Genomic DNA, 13,790 nt, shown 5'->3' on the forward strand with positions numbered 1-13,790 from the left:
TCCGAGAAGAAGTCTCCCCAGGTTCCTCCAAAGGGTTGCTGCTGCATCCTCTTATTCTATGACATTGCAGTTGTGGAGACAAGTATAATTCCATCTGCATATGTTTTAAGGAAAATTCCAAAAGAAGTGCCCCGAATTCTACTGGTAGCACCACACGGGAGAGTGGCGCAGTGGCATGCCCACTGCCTGCTCCAAGGGCTGGGACACAGTTTCAGTGTTCTGCTGGCTTATGTGGAGAACGTGGCTTTCTCTACAGAGAAGAAATACGGAGGTATACTATGTGAAATACAAGTAAGAGGAATTACTTTTTTGGTCGACTGACCAAAACTGAGGAACACACTGGTCTCCATTAACTGGATGAACGCTGCTCTGACCAGTAAAGATGCTGAGTGGAAAAAGCTACTGTGTGCCAAAACTTCATTGCAGCAGCAAAGTCTGTCCTTGTGCATAGAGCACTCCTGAGGAAGCTGCAGGCTAGGGCTGATATCACACTGGAGCAGAGACCCGCTGAGAACTTGAGCCTCAGAGACCAGAACACTCCGGACAGCAGAAACTGTTCATGTTCCACTGCTGCTTCACTCATTTCTCTTCGCCTGAGGGCTTTGGAGAAGATCAGCATGATGATCTTGGCAATCTTGGCATAATGATCATGACAAGGGCAGCAGGAATTAGGAGGGGAGGGGAGAAGCTAACTACTGTACAATGAGAACCTGTGTGAAAACATCTGCAATCTTAGATGAACTGACAAAACTTTGTTAAAAATAAGATCATTTTTTAGGTGATTGTTCAGTTCATCTGCCTGAGGTGAGAACCTACTCATTTCTTCCCTGCCTCAGCTTTGTATGCAGCCCAAGAGCTGGTTAAGAGTCAAAACAGAATTTAATTCACTTGAGTCGAGAGAGTCGAACACAAAGGTCAGGGAGAAGAAAACTGATGATTTTGAAGCCAAAAGCACCATTTTTCTGGAGGTATTATCTGTACTCGTGTTAACACCTCATAGAATTGTGGTCAAAATTTCTCCTTCCTATCCTGAAGACTGAGATAACAGTTTTTCCAGGCCATTTGTTTCCTCTTGGATTATGTTATGAATATTTTTCAGTTTCAGAGAAAGGAGACAGTATGATTAATTAAGCAATCCAAAGAAATTCAGAATTAATACACAGACCAATTTAGACCCAAATGTTAGATACTGTCCCATAGATAGACTAGGAACAGCAAACAAAATTAGTAAGGAATGAAGGATACTGTGAATGTAACCAATAAATCCCTGATTGCTTTAAGATTGTGCACCCCAGAAGCACCTTCTCCCTAACCCCTCTCATCTCATCATTACCACCTTTGCCTTTGAGGCAAACCACGTAGATACACCTTCTATAGTAGCATTAGGAATTGCTTAGGATTTAACTAAGTAAACAGTGGTTTTAATAATCTCCATCCTGTTGCTAGGCAACAAGTTACCAGACAATTACTGAGAGTGATGACCATGGTACAAGCATAGGACATGCCAAACACAAACTATTTTCAATATTCCATTGTGATGGTGTGCTTCCTACCCCAATGTCCTCCTCTGGCTTTCCCTGCAGCTGCAGTGTGATTTCCATCCATCATGTCCACAAGTTAAATGAAAAACAATTTATCTAAAACACTGAATTTTCAAGCTCATAAGAGGTCACCGTGAATGATGCTCCAGACCCAGCAGATAGGTGAACAGCACAGCACAGCAAGAACTCTTGAATTTTTACTGTCATACAGTCCAAAACAAAATTTCACTAGTGATCAGGATGGCCTATTATTAATATAGGTGCCATGTATAAATACCAGAAAATTGTTTTTTAGAGACTTGCTGAAATACAATATGAAAACCATCTAAGTGCTCCTTATAAATGTGCTGTCACTGACCTAGGGCTTAAAAGCATTTCAATTTCAGATTTTCAGCAAACATGAGCTCCTCTTTTGATATACCTCTAATATATTTAAATCAAATCCTAATGGTTGCTAACATGGACAAAAACATGAGGGAAAAAATAAAAGTAAAGACTGATGATCAGTCTTTCCTTTATCCTGATGATCAGGATACCTATCAGTGTCTATCTTCCTGACAGGAGCAAGGAAAATGCGGTCAGGAGTGTGTGGTGGCTACATATGACACTAAGAGGAAGGTGATGTAGACATACCTGGTATCCCTCTGGTACCTTAGCTCACTGAGCTTTGCCCCTGCTCATGGTTTACAACTCTCCAAACTAGAAAACATGACCAAACCTTCAGTGCAGCAGCCACCAACCTGGTTTACCAATTAAATGTTAATAAAAAGAAATGCAATGTTTTAGCAGTAAATGAACTCTGTAGAAGATTCATTACTTTGTCAGTCCATTACTGTTTCTCATCCAGTGCCTGAAGTACAGAAATGCAGATGGAAATCTATCACAGTTAATGACTGCACTCAAGAAGAAAATACTGCCTTTGATAAAAATGCTGTCTAGGTAACAAAACAACACAAAAAAAAAAACCAACAAAAAAGCAAAAAAGTCTCTTACCTGAGATATCTGTATGAATTATTTAATTATATGTTTGATACACAAGGAACAAAACAAAACTTATGGCTAATGAGCTCTGTTGAACAGCAACAAGACATCTTGCATATTTTTAAGATGCCATAGTCTAAGAAGCTAAAAAAGAAATCACATGTGCAAAATATTTTTTCAGTGCCTGTGATCAGCTGCTTCATACCTACATCAAGAACCACCTTTTGAAATTCAAATTGCATTTATGTGTATGCAATTATTTTAATTAAACCAAAAACATTGAACAGTTAGGCCTTTTTTCAAGTTTCTATGATCAAATCACTTAGTGTTTTGGGGTTTTTTTGTCTACACTCACTGCCTTTACTAGTGCCTTCTTCCTACATGTTTATTATATAGATATGTGAAACAAAAATCTCTCATTGTCAGTGTCTTGGAAAAAAAGAAACCACATTCACATTTACAAATAGATACAGACTTCTGATTTAGGGTTAGCGTAACCCATATATAAGGCTACAAGATTTGGGGGGGGGCAGCATTTAATGAACTTTTGCTTCTTCATCTTCCAAGTCAGTGAAAAGAGCCAGACATAAAAACTGATGAAAAAAAGCCAGAAGCTCAAGAATGACTTAATATGAGACATAGTGTTCATCTTTTTACCAAAGAGAGTATCTTTCTTTAAAACTCAAGAAAGTTCATTTAAATCTAGCCTCCAAATTCATTAAAGAATTGGGGAAAAAAAAATCAGTGTTAGATATCTTTCCAAGTTACATATTAAAAATACAACTCGATATTTGGCATATAGCAAAACTGACTGTCATGTGATAATTGCAAATCAGTTATTCAGGCATCGTCATAATGACAGCTAAGGAACAGAATTATCTATGATAAGTTAAAACAGTTTATTTCAATTCAGCATTTTTAAAGCAAACTGTAACACGGGACAAGCCCTTCAAGCCCTATGTGGAACTGGCTAAAATACACAACACTGTTCTTCACACTCTGCACAACAATTTGAAACCACTGTCGTCCTTCCATTCCAGAGACACACAAGGCATTGCAGTACAGAACTGTGTGCTACACACTTATTTTCAGTCTTGCACCTTCTGAGAGTGGTTCTGGTCCATGGCTGTAAAGAACAAGCAGACAGCGGCTGTGATGAACACATGCACTCCCTCGTAAAGCAGCTTTGGTGAGAAGACGCTCCATATGAACAGGTGGTACCGCAGGCCTGTTACCAAAACGATGTAGATGGCAACTGGGATGGAACGCATCAGCGCATAGCAGAAACACCCATGACCCACTGCTGCAGAATTCCTGCAAGAAAAAGCAGAGGAGCTCATTCTCAGGCAAAACACATCCTGATTCATTCACTATATTCACAAATCTCCACTTTGTGTTAGAAAACTGATTACTGGTGCAGTGATGAAACTAGGAATGCTTTTCTTTACCACCTCTATATATCCTGCTGTGTGTTAATGATGTTTAGTGTTTGCAGTAGTTCACCTCAGATGTAGAAGTTTCTTTGTTTTAACACACTTTGTTCTAATTGTTTAAGACTCCATTAAGTAGTTTCAAGACAGCTTCATCTCTTGTTGGCCTTCCAGCGCCCTTCCACAAGGTCTGCCTGTCAAGGCAGAAAAGAAAGACTTCAGCACCCCTCCACAAAGCTGCCTACCTGTACAGTAGATGATCAGATGGAGCCAGCTCTCCTCATAAAGAGCACAAAAAGTGTCAGAGTGCACCGCTGCCCACAACCAGAAACATATAGAGCAATATAAAAATTGTACTATCAAAAACCTTTGCAAGACCAGCTTAACCACCCTCCGGAGAACGCTGTGTTCTTAGGCTCACATGAGCAATATACTATGTTCCTGTCAAAGGAGATTAGCTAGGGCCACATCATTACAAGGGATGGCCATCCCACATCAACCTACATGGGCCAAATATGCCACACTGAGGTATTCTTGTGGTTGATGGGAGTCAGGTAGAAATGGAAGTGAAATGGTTTCCTGCACTTCAACTGTTCTCCCTCTTCTAAGGTGCCAACATCTTGGCAATGGTACCAGGTTGGCATGTGTCCCCTTTCTCCAAACCACATCTGCTGTGACTAACTCACAGCAAGTTCAGATGCTTACCTGTTCAGACAAAGGGAAGGAACAAAGCTTTTTCACAGGATTAATGCACACAACATTTTTCTTCCCCCAGCAAAGTATTTTACTTCATCAGTCCACAAAAGAACACATCGGCAAAAAGTGGAAATGATTTACACTGAAATTCTTGTCTGAGAATCTTTCTGCTCCTCCCAGTTTCTAATTATGATCTTGTTCCAAATAATAAAAATTTGAGATGACTAGCACTTCTGTGAGATGCAAATTAGTCACTTATAACTAAGCAAGCAACAGAATGCAGTATTTTACATGAACCACTGAACTTATTATTCCTTAAATCAAAATAATTAGGATACAGTCCTGTTTTCCAGTGAAATCAAGAGTAAAATTCCCAAGGCTTTCAGTGGAAGGAAGAACTGAACAGATCATGAAAGCAGAGCTGAAAAATGAACTCAGAACAGCAGGAGCAAATGACTGCAAAGCATGCATTCATTTCACAAATAACCATTTTCCTTGCTGCTTAGCCAAAGGGACTGGGGAGTGAATATGGCTCCTTCCTTCTTCTGCATAACTACTTTAGTCTTCAGTGAGCTTGTCCAGATAACTAGCTTTATGATTAATAAGTGACTTTGCTGACAAAGAGTAAATAAGCTGCATTTCACTCAGTCTTAGCTGTTTTCATGTTGCTATGAGTAAAAGCACTATGTAGTAGTTAGATAATACAACTAAATAAACAAAGGAAATGTTTTTTTGAGTGAGATATGCAAACAGGACATTTTAAAATCCATTTCTTAGAATTAAAAAAAAAAAAAAAGCATTTGATCAAACCTAGATGAAGGCTATTGGTGGTTGTGGCTTTTCCATTTATTAAGTTCCACAATAGGATTTTCAATGCAATTGTAAAAGAGAGAAGTTATATATCTACGTCTTATCAGAACCCTGCTTCTTAAATGTAATTTTCAATTCATATATTTTTCCCAATTCATGCTTACCTAATAACACTGTTAGTACTCCACTGAGAGAAAGCTCCTAATTACAAATCAATTATGACTTTGTGGCATTTTTAGTGGCTCCTTTTAAAATCATAAAGAAATTGGTTCTAAGGTTATTTTGAGTGGAATTTACTTTTTTGACTCAAAAATTAGGCAGATAAAATATTTCAGATACTCACATTTCATACTGGAACAAGAGCTCACAATAATCTTGATCATTAACATTTAAATTCTCTAATTTTGGATTATGATTACTAGCAAGCAATCCCCAAGTCAGTAAGTGACTGCTACTGTTCTTTCTCTAGTTTGATGCAGTAAAAATAATGAACCACTTACTGCTTGGATAATACATTTACTTGCAAAAGGTCTCAGCACTCAATTAATCTCTGAACAAAACACAGTCACCTACCTGCAGAGGGAAATCTCAGGATGGTTTCACAGTACCATGCAGCAGAGCTATTTAGAGAAGGCAACAGAAGCAAACTGTTTCCAAGTTAAACTGTTAGTGAGGTTCAAGAGCGAGATAATTAGGTGTACGTAGCAGCTGGCATGGCAAGTCACAGGCCCGTTGTTACACTGGAATTTCTTAGCACAAGCAGTTAGTACCACTCTGCTACCCTGATGCTAAAGCAACACCTTAGTTCTTCTTAGGACTGCACCTGGTGCCTCTGCTGGGCACCCACTTTGCTGAACATCTAAGTGTCATGGCTTTATCAGCTCCTTCTCCTCTTTACACACACAGAGAGTGACAGCAGGGTATGTAGAGGGCTTAGCAAGGCTACAAGGAAATCAGTGCCCAGGAATCAGGCTGTGGCTACTAATGTGACCAAGGCAATCCAGTTATTTCAGCTGGATTCTGTTACTCCAGAAGAGCCACTAGGAGAGCAGAGAAGGATGGCTGCAGAAGGTCACGCACCTGCCCTACCATTTGGCAGCTAGATTAGCCAGTAATGAATACCCTGGTAATTCCTCTGTGCTTCCAGAGTGAAAATAAAAGCAGGAAGCAGGACGCATCTAAAGCATCAACCTGTAATTTCTCCATACTGAAATGTCTCTGCAGCAGTTAGTTCCTTTTCATATTTGAAGAAGAGCAGGAAGAGAGGGATATAAATTAGATATACTAATCCCATGTTCTAATAGAACCAGTTCAATGTCTAGACATACATAGTGCAGGAGGTTTGTTGCTTTGTTGCAAGCCCAACCACTAATATAGAGCTCATTTAGCAAGCTTAATTGAAGAGGCTGACAATGCGTACCCAAATTTCATATAAGATTGATGCTCGAAACTGTTAGATCTATAAAAACAAATGCTTTCAGAGACTTAACTCACATAACAATACAGATTGACATTATCAATCTTTCTGTATATTGACTGCAAACAGTAAAAATAGTCTAGAGCATATAACGGCTTCCAACAAAATCCCTTTCTTTTAATTGAATATTTATTAAACAGAAAAAGATCGCCAAGGAATTATACTAACGTTTTTCCTGCTTCTTTGTATCTCCTAAATAATGATTGCCAATGTACTGCCAACAAATCTTTCACCTCTCAATCCCCGTGTCTAACATACTATTAAAATGGATTATATAAGGTCTGTAAAATGAAAAAATATGGTGTCAAAATCACGAAAGAAAAAGCACCCCTCCTGGAAAAGCACGTTTCCCATTTATACAGAATATCTGGCAGATGGAACCACAAATTTTGTAGTTTTAAATAAAGCTAAAAAGCTCCACAGGCAGCCCTATGAATGCTTCCACAGGAATTCAGAAACGCATTACTCTACACTGTTTTCATATTTGACCACAAAATTAAATAGACATTTTAGGAAAATGCACACATATCAGTGAGGAATACCACAGTGTTATCACTGTTTGAGATGAAGAATGTATGTCAGGAGGGTTCACTAAGAATACTTTCAGCAGAAGTCAAACCCCAGCATTTCTGTCCTTCCATCTCCTGTGTTCTGGATGCACTTCACTGCGTTGATTACCTCTCACTGGGGATACTGAATATGCATATTTGTAGGTAATTTTTACTGTATTGGATTTTTTATTATACTAGTGTTATTTTCTAGTCTTCCTGCAGTTTCACATTACGAGATCTCTGCTCAGTGCTCTCTGAGAAACAGTTGGTACTCTGTTAACCTGTCTTCTACATATTAGTTAAAGGTTTGAGCCAGAAATAAACTCCACAGCACTCCTCCTGTCAATTTGAATGCAGAGTATCTATAATCCCCAAGAGTTCCAAGTTCTAACCAAATACCCATTAGTTTTGCAAGCAAGAATAAATGTGCCATGTTTCTCCCACATGCCCTACTCTCATCTAGTATGATTCTGGGCCAGGACTGAATAGCAACTCTTAGGGCAAGACACCAACTGTCCCTTAATAAAGCCTACAAATTCCTTCTAAAAATTGACCAAACAGTCTTGAAAGATGCCCACTTTCCCAGTTCATGCCTTGCATGTGCTCATTTCCCCAAATACTGATTCTTCATAAAGGAATGGACTTCTTTTGAACTTCACTGGCTCAGACTCTACCTTCTCTTAGAGGAAAGAGAAAGCACTTCACTAGCACAAATGTCCAGGTCTGTTTCAGGGTTGCAGTCAAAGAGATAGCTAACCAGTACTCTAGACAGCACTGCAACACAATCCTCATTTCTACAACACATAGAAGCCACTCCTTTCCAACAGTTATCTTCGACTCTCCAATCCCCCTTTCTCCATTTAAGCTGTGACAGCCAATGATGAATTCCATCCCTCCTTTAAGAGGGAGTCACATGAAACTGAGTGCTCTGTTTGATATGTCTTCTCTGTCACACTACTTCTGTGGTGTATGTGTATCTAGTGACTGTATGTGCCTGTTGCCATGCTTCAAGTTTCCCCATCAACCTCTACTCAGGTCAATCCTTAGGAAGTGTTAACATGTTCAGCTTCAAGAAAACCAACAAAGTTAAATCAGGCTGCTCTTGTCACAGGTTCAGACTTTAAAGCAATAAGGTATAAGCAAATAATTAAAATTCCTAACAAGCAAAACAAAACTCCTGATTATTTTGAAGCTCAACATTAGTCAATTTTCTGCAAGTATCCTCCCAAAATCCACTTAGCATTTCTGAAAACTCCCAGTAGAAAAGAGCCTGAAGCATTTTACATCAGCATCACACAAGCAGGGAACAAGAAGGAAATTTTTAGCTTGATTTTCTGTTAAGGTGCACCTTCAGGCTTTCCTGTCCCCGTTGTAAACAAACAGCTCTTTATCATCTCAGCTGAAGGTGTAAACAAGCATTCCATCCAATGACTGTTCCAGACAGGCAGGCTATGCAGAGACTTAAAATAGTTTGTTACCGTGTTAATTGAATTCAGACTGACCAGTTTAGAATATACCGTCCAACAGGGTAAATGAACAGTGGCACAAGGCATTTCTAGGGAGAGGAGGCACAAATTATTTAATACTCACTCTTTCGCACAGAGGACAGAGTCAGCTCTTTCTTGTATTTTTCCATTACAGTAGCTATTTTTAATCTTGTGGCTTAACTAATATAACAGCTCCCTCCTCAAATTACTCCTGCCGCCCCAATAACAACAAACACATTTGAGAAGAACTTATGCACTTTAAGAAGTAGTGTGAGAAAAGTAGATAGGAAAATCCTGGATAAAAGCAGGAGAGCATCCCACGTACAGTCCTATCCACAGCTGCCTGAGCCAAGAAGTCCATTTTTGTTGGCCGCAGCACAAAGACTGAAAACTAATGGTAAAAAACAACAACAACAACAACAAAAAACAAACAAACAAACAAAAACCCTGCAGCCAGAATAGAAAAAAATTCTGCTCAAATATAAGCAAAAGTTCTCTTACTTTTTATAGTTAATGTTTCCTGCTGACCAAATGCTGTGCATCAGACCAGAAGGGAATGTCACTTCTGAGAAGCTCTACAAGTACAACAACTGCTTCAGCAAGCAGTGCTCAGCTGATGTTATGCAGATATGGAAGCCACTATAATTCTTCGCAGGTTGTCACTGTACTCTGGAATTTGTATCGTCAGTGAAAGGAAATTCAGCCAAGACTTCTAACCATCAGCCAGCACAACAAAGGAGAAACCTTCAATAGCACGGAATAGAGCAGACCACTGCATACATCAGCAGATGTGGTCCAGAAGCAGAAGCTGCGATTAGCCATCTTGGCTTACCACGGTCAACATCCATGCATTCCCACACCTCCTGCATGCTACTGATTAGACACATCTGAAAGCCTCTAAACCTCTAAAAGAGAAATGGAGCACTAAGTGTTGGCAGTTAGAACCATGAACAACAATGGACTGAGGATTTTCTAAGTTCCAAATCATATCATTTTCATTTGCCATATTCTTTCATGTATTACTTCTACAGCACGTATGACTAGATCATTAGACAATGTGGATAAGTAACTAGCACACTGAAGACAAAAGCATAAGCATTTCCAAAATAATTCATTTTAATTCTACCCACAAATGAGTAGTATACATCCTTGTTCTCCAGTGACTACAAAGGAAGTTTATCCACTTGTGGTTTTATCTTAGATCTGCCACAGTTAATTCTAATATTTCAATATAAAAGCTGAAATCTGCTTTGAACTTGGATTTCAAGGCACTTTCCAAACATGATCTACTTAAAGAAAGACGTGAAAAATGTTCTTTCCTTTTTGCTTTGTTCTGAACATTGTTTCACTCATCCTATCCACCTGAGAATTAATAAGAACAAAATTTTAATACTTGTCTTATTAGAAGAACAAATAATTCTTCAGAACAACTATCAGACCCAGTAACAACTCGAGATTATCTCATGGAAGAAACTCAAGAAAAATGAGGGAAATGCAGGAAGATGCTATGTGCAGTCTGTTTGCAAGTTTCTTGAATCCTGCCAGACTGACCATGCTTTGTAACATTAAGCTTTGTTAAGGACTATAAGGACATGCTCTGAGCTCAAATCCCTAAGTATCAGAGAGTACTGTGATAAAATTTTGGCTGCTCATATCCCATGCATTTGACAAGCAAAATCATACCAGCTAGCAAAGAACACTGGACCAGAAGGAAACAACCATGCTGACCTGTCACACATATGTGCCAAGTAAAACTGGTCAGAGAAGAAGAAAAGAACTCAAAGCCTTTCTGCCATATGGCTTCATGTAAATGGCAGCAAGCATAAATTGTATTTTCTTAAAGAACCTCATCACATTACTTAAAGCAAAGACCTGACAGTGTTATTCATAAGGTTGATTTCACTTTTCACAATACCTAACAACAATAACCTGACACACACGTAGCTTAAAACCTCAACATGATTGTAAGCGTAGGCTGCTGTCTGAATTCTTGCAATGTGATTTAAAATTTCAGCAAAATCTCCAGCAATGTGCGAATATACAAACTCAGGAAAAATAGCAAGGCAAGACCATGAACAACAGCTAACGTACAGCTTACATCTAAAAACATTTCTATGTAAGAGGAAATGTACAAATATGGCTCTCTACTTCAGGAAGCACCCTTCTGGATGACAACATTTCTGCCTCAGCAGGATTATAAACCACCGAGAATCCAGCAGCATCACACAGCCCCTGCTAATCGTAGGGAAGAAATAAAGTTGGTACTATGCTTCAGCAGAATATTTCTATTTCTGAATTATGAGGAAGAAATTTCCAAAGTACCGAAAAGAGAGATGAATACAGCTTCCAACTTTCTTCAGTTTTCTCTTTGGTGCAACATGCAGTAGACTCCTCTGCATAGCCTCATTATTCCTTGTAGAGCAAGGAGACATACTCCTGGGATTATGCAACGATGTCACTATTAAGCCTGAGTATCACACGTTCTTTTCCTTTGGCAAGTTTACAGGAGTGTTGGAGTTATGAATAATTTGCATGAAGTTGAATAATTAAAAACAATGCTCAACAGTAACATAAAGATTGTAGGGCCACACACTCTCTCCTGCAAGCAGAACGGAGTACTGCAGGATCTGTAAACCCACACTCTAGCATTTCTGAAAATGATGAGACAGTTCTAATACCATGGAGCACAAAAGCAAGAGTAAACAGAAATTTATTCAATTAGGCAAGAAATTAGGTGCCAGAGCTCTCTGACTTTGGAGGAAGATGCTATACTCATTACAGACATTGTTCCTCAACAGACTCAAACTGAGCAGAATGCAGGAAAACAGCATGGGATTTTTCACACCGTAGCTTTGGTGATACTGTAAAGCTCTCACCTTGGGTTCCAATAAAAAAATGTGGAGTACAGAGGACACGACTCTTTGAAATGTGAATATGCTCAGTGACGAAGGAACATGAAGAAACAGCTCTGAAGAGATCTGAACATCATCTGATGGACAGAAGGAAAAAAAGAAATGGGGACAGAAGGAATAAGAGTGATAGAGGGGAAATGGAGTAGGGAAGAGTGACGGGAACAAGAAACAGCTATCTGAACAGCTTTCAGAGGGAATAACAGAGACCAGAGAGGAGGAGAGGAGGGAAATGGGAGGAATAGAGAATGTGCGTGGCGAGAACTGCATGTACAAGGGAGGAGGGCTGTGGAAGTGAGAGAGAGGAGGGAGAAACTTGTGCAATGGCAGGAGGGGGAGAGGCAGTATGGAGAGATGGTGAGATAGAAAAGAGAAAGAGGAAAGAAAAAGGAAAGAGGAAGAAAAAGGAAAGAAGTACAGTGGGCAGAGAAGTGTGGAGAGGGACAAAGGGAAGAGCATGAAGGAGGGATGGACTGGCAGAGTGAGTGGGAAGGGAGAGAAATGATTGGGAGGGAGCGAAGAGACAAAGGTGGAGCGCAGAAAGAAGCGAGGGAAAGGCAAGCAAGGAGCAAAGAAGGAAAGGGGAAGGCAGGCATGAAGAAAGAAGTGCAGGGAAGGAGAAAAGAGAAGGCAAACAAGAGGATAGGAGGACATAGGAAAATATGAGGAAAAGGAGAAAAGATGCAGAAAGAATGAATGAGCAAGGTAAAAAATAGCGAAGAGTAAGCAAGAAGAGAGGTTTGGAAAAGAGCACAGACAGACCATTGAGGCAAAGACAGAAATAGAAGCAGACTAAAGAAAGCAATGTGTGGCTGATAGGGGGAAAAAGCAAATAGCGTCAGGCACACGGAAATAAAAGCAAAGGTAAGACAGCAAGCAAACAAGAAAGGAGAGGGAGATGGGAATAGCACACATAGATATGAGTGGCAGAAAGTGAAGTAAGGGAAGAAGGCAAAAGCAAAAAGGCAAAGTGAAAAGACTGAGCAAGAGGTAAGGAGACACAGTAGGACAAATTCAACATTACAGAGGAAAGGAGGAACAAGAGGGGACACAGATTAAGAGCATAAATGGTAGAAACAGAGGGGAAAAGAAGAGTGAAAAGAACAGGGGGCAGAAGGCAGTGGTAGGGACAGTGAGGAAGGGGATGAGAGTCTCAGAAAGAACAGGAAAGAAGGGAAGTGAGTCCAGGAAAGAATGATTAGGAGAGACAGTAACGGGGAGGGAAACACAGCAAGGGGTAAATAGGAGGAATAACAGCAAGACAAAGGAAAAAGCAGTGAATGGGAAAGAGCACAAGTGAGCAGTGGATCATGGAAGAAAGAATGACTGGCAAAGAGTGTGAGGCAAAGGAAAAGCAAATGCATAAGCAAAAACATGCAACAGAGGGAAAGAGCTAGTAAGGGAAAGAGGGAAACAGCTAGTAGAGGGAGGGAGAGGGAGAAAGAAGTGCGTGCAAGTAAAAGAGAAGCCCCAGAACTCAAGAAAAAAGTAGAGAGAAAAAGGGACAACTGAGAAAATTGTAAGAGAGTAAGAGGGAGAGAACAAGGTGGTGTGAAAAAGCATGCAAGAGAAAGGAGATGTACATGCAAGATCCAGAGAGAAAAAGCTTAACAGTGAGGGTATACTGGCTCTGGCTGGGGTGGAGTCAACTCTTCATAGCTCATATGCTGTTTTGAATTTATGACTAAAAAAGTGTTGATATTATGTCAGTATTCTAACTCTTGTTCAACAGTGGTTGCTCAACATCAGGTTTTCTATGTTTCACATGCTGCCCCTCAGCCAGGGACTGCATGAGTGCACAAGAAGTTGGGGTAGGCAAAGCCAGAACAGCCAGCCCAGACTGACCAAAGGAACATTCCGTGCTATATGACACACTCAGCAATAAAAGCTGAGAGGTAAGAAGTGGTT

At 39.9% G+C, this 13,790-nt stretch overlaps 1 protein-coding gene across 3 annotated transcripts in view; it reads right to left on the minus strand.

Moving 5' to 3' along the window:
• Positions 1 to 2,542: 2,542 nt before the first annotated feature.
• Positions 2,543 to 13,790, minus strand: part of PIGG (phosphatidylinositol glycan anchor biosynthesis class G) — an 81,040-nt gene continuing 69,792 nt past the window's right edge. For 2 of the 3 annotated variants that reach the window (XM_042866158.1, XM_042866155.1), the window contains exon 13: positions 2,543 to 3,836. In XM_042866158.1, the coding sequence (XP_042722092.1) occupies positions 3,611 to 3,836 (226 nt within the window). In that variant the 3' untranslated portion in view covers positions 2,543 to 3,610. Of the gene's footprint in view, positions 3,837 to 4,025; positions 4,147 to 13,790 lie in introns of all 3 variants that reach the window. The other variant, XM_042866156.1, reaches the window with a different exon arrangement.

This window comes from Lagopus leucura, unplaced genomic scaffold, assembly GCF_019238085.1.
Source record: "Lagopus leucura isolate 7727_CA_CO unplaced genomic scaffold, USGS_WTPT01 Super-Scaffold_810, whole genome shotgun sequence".
NCBI classification, from domain to species: domain Eukaryota; kingdom Metazoa; phylum Chordata; class Aves; order Galliformes; family Phasianidae; genus Lagopus; species Lagopus leucura.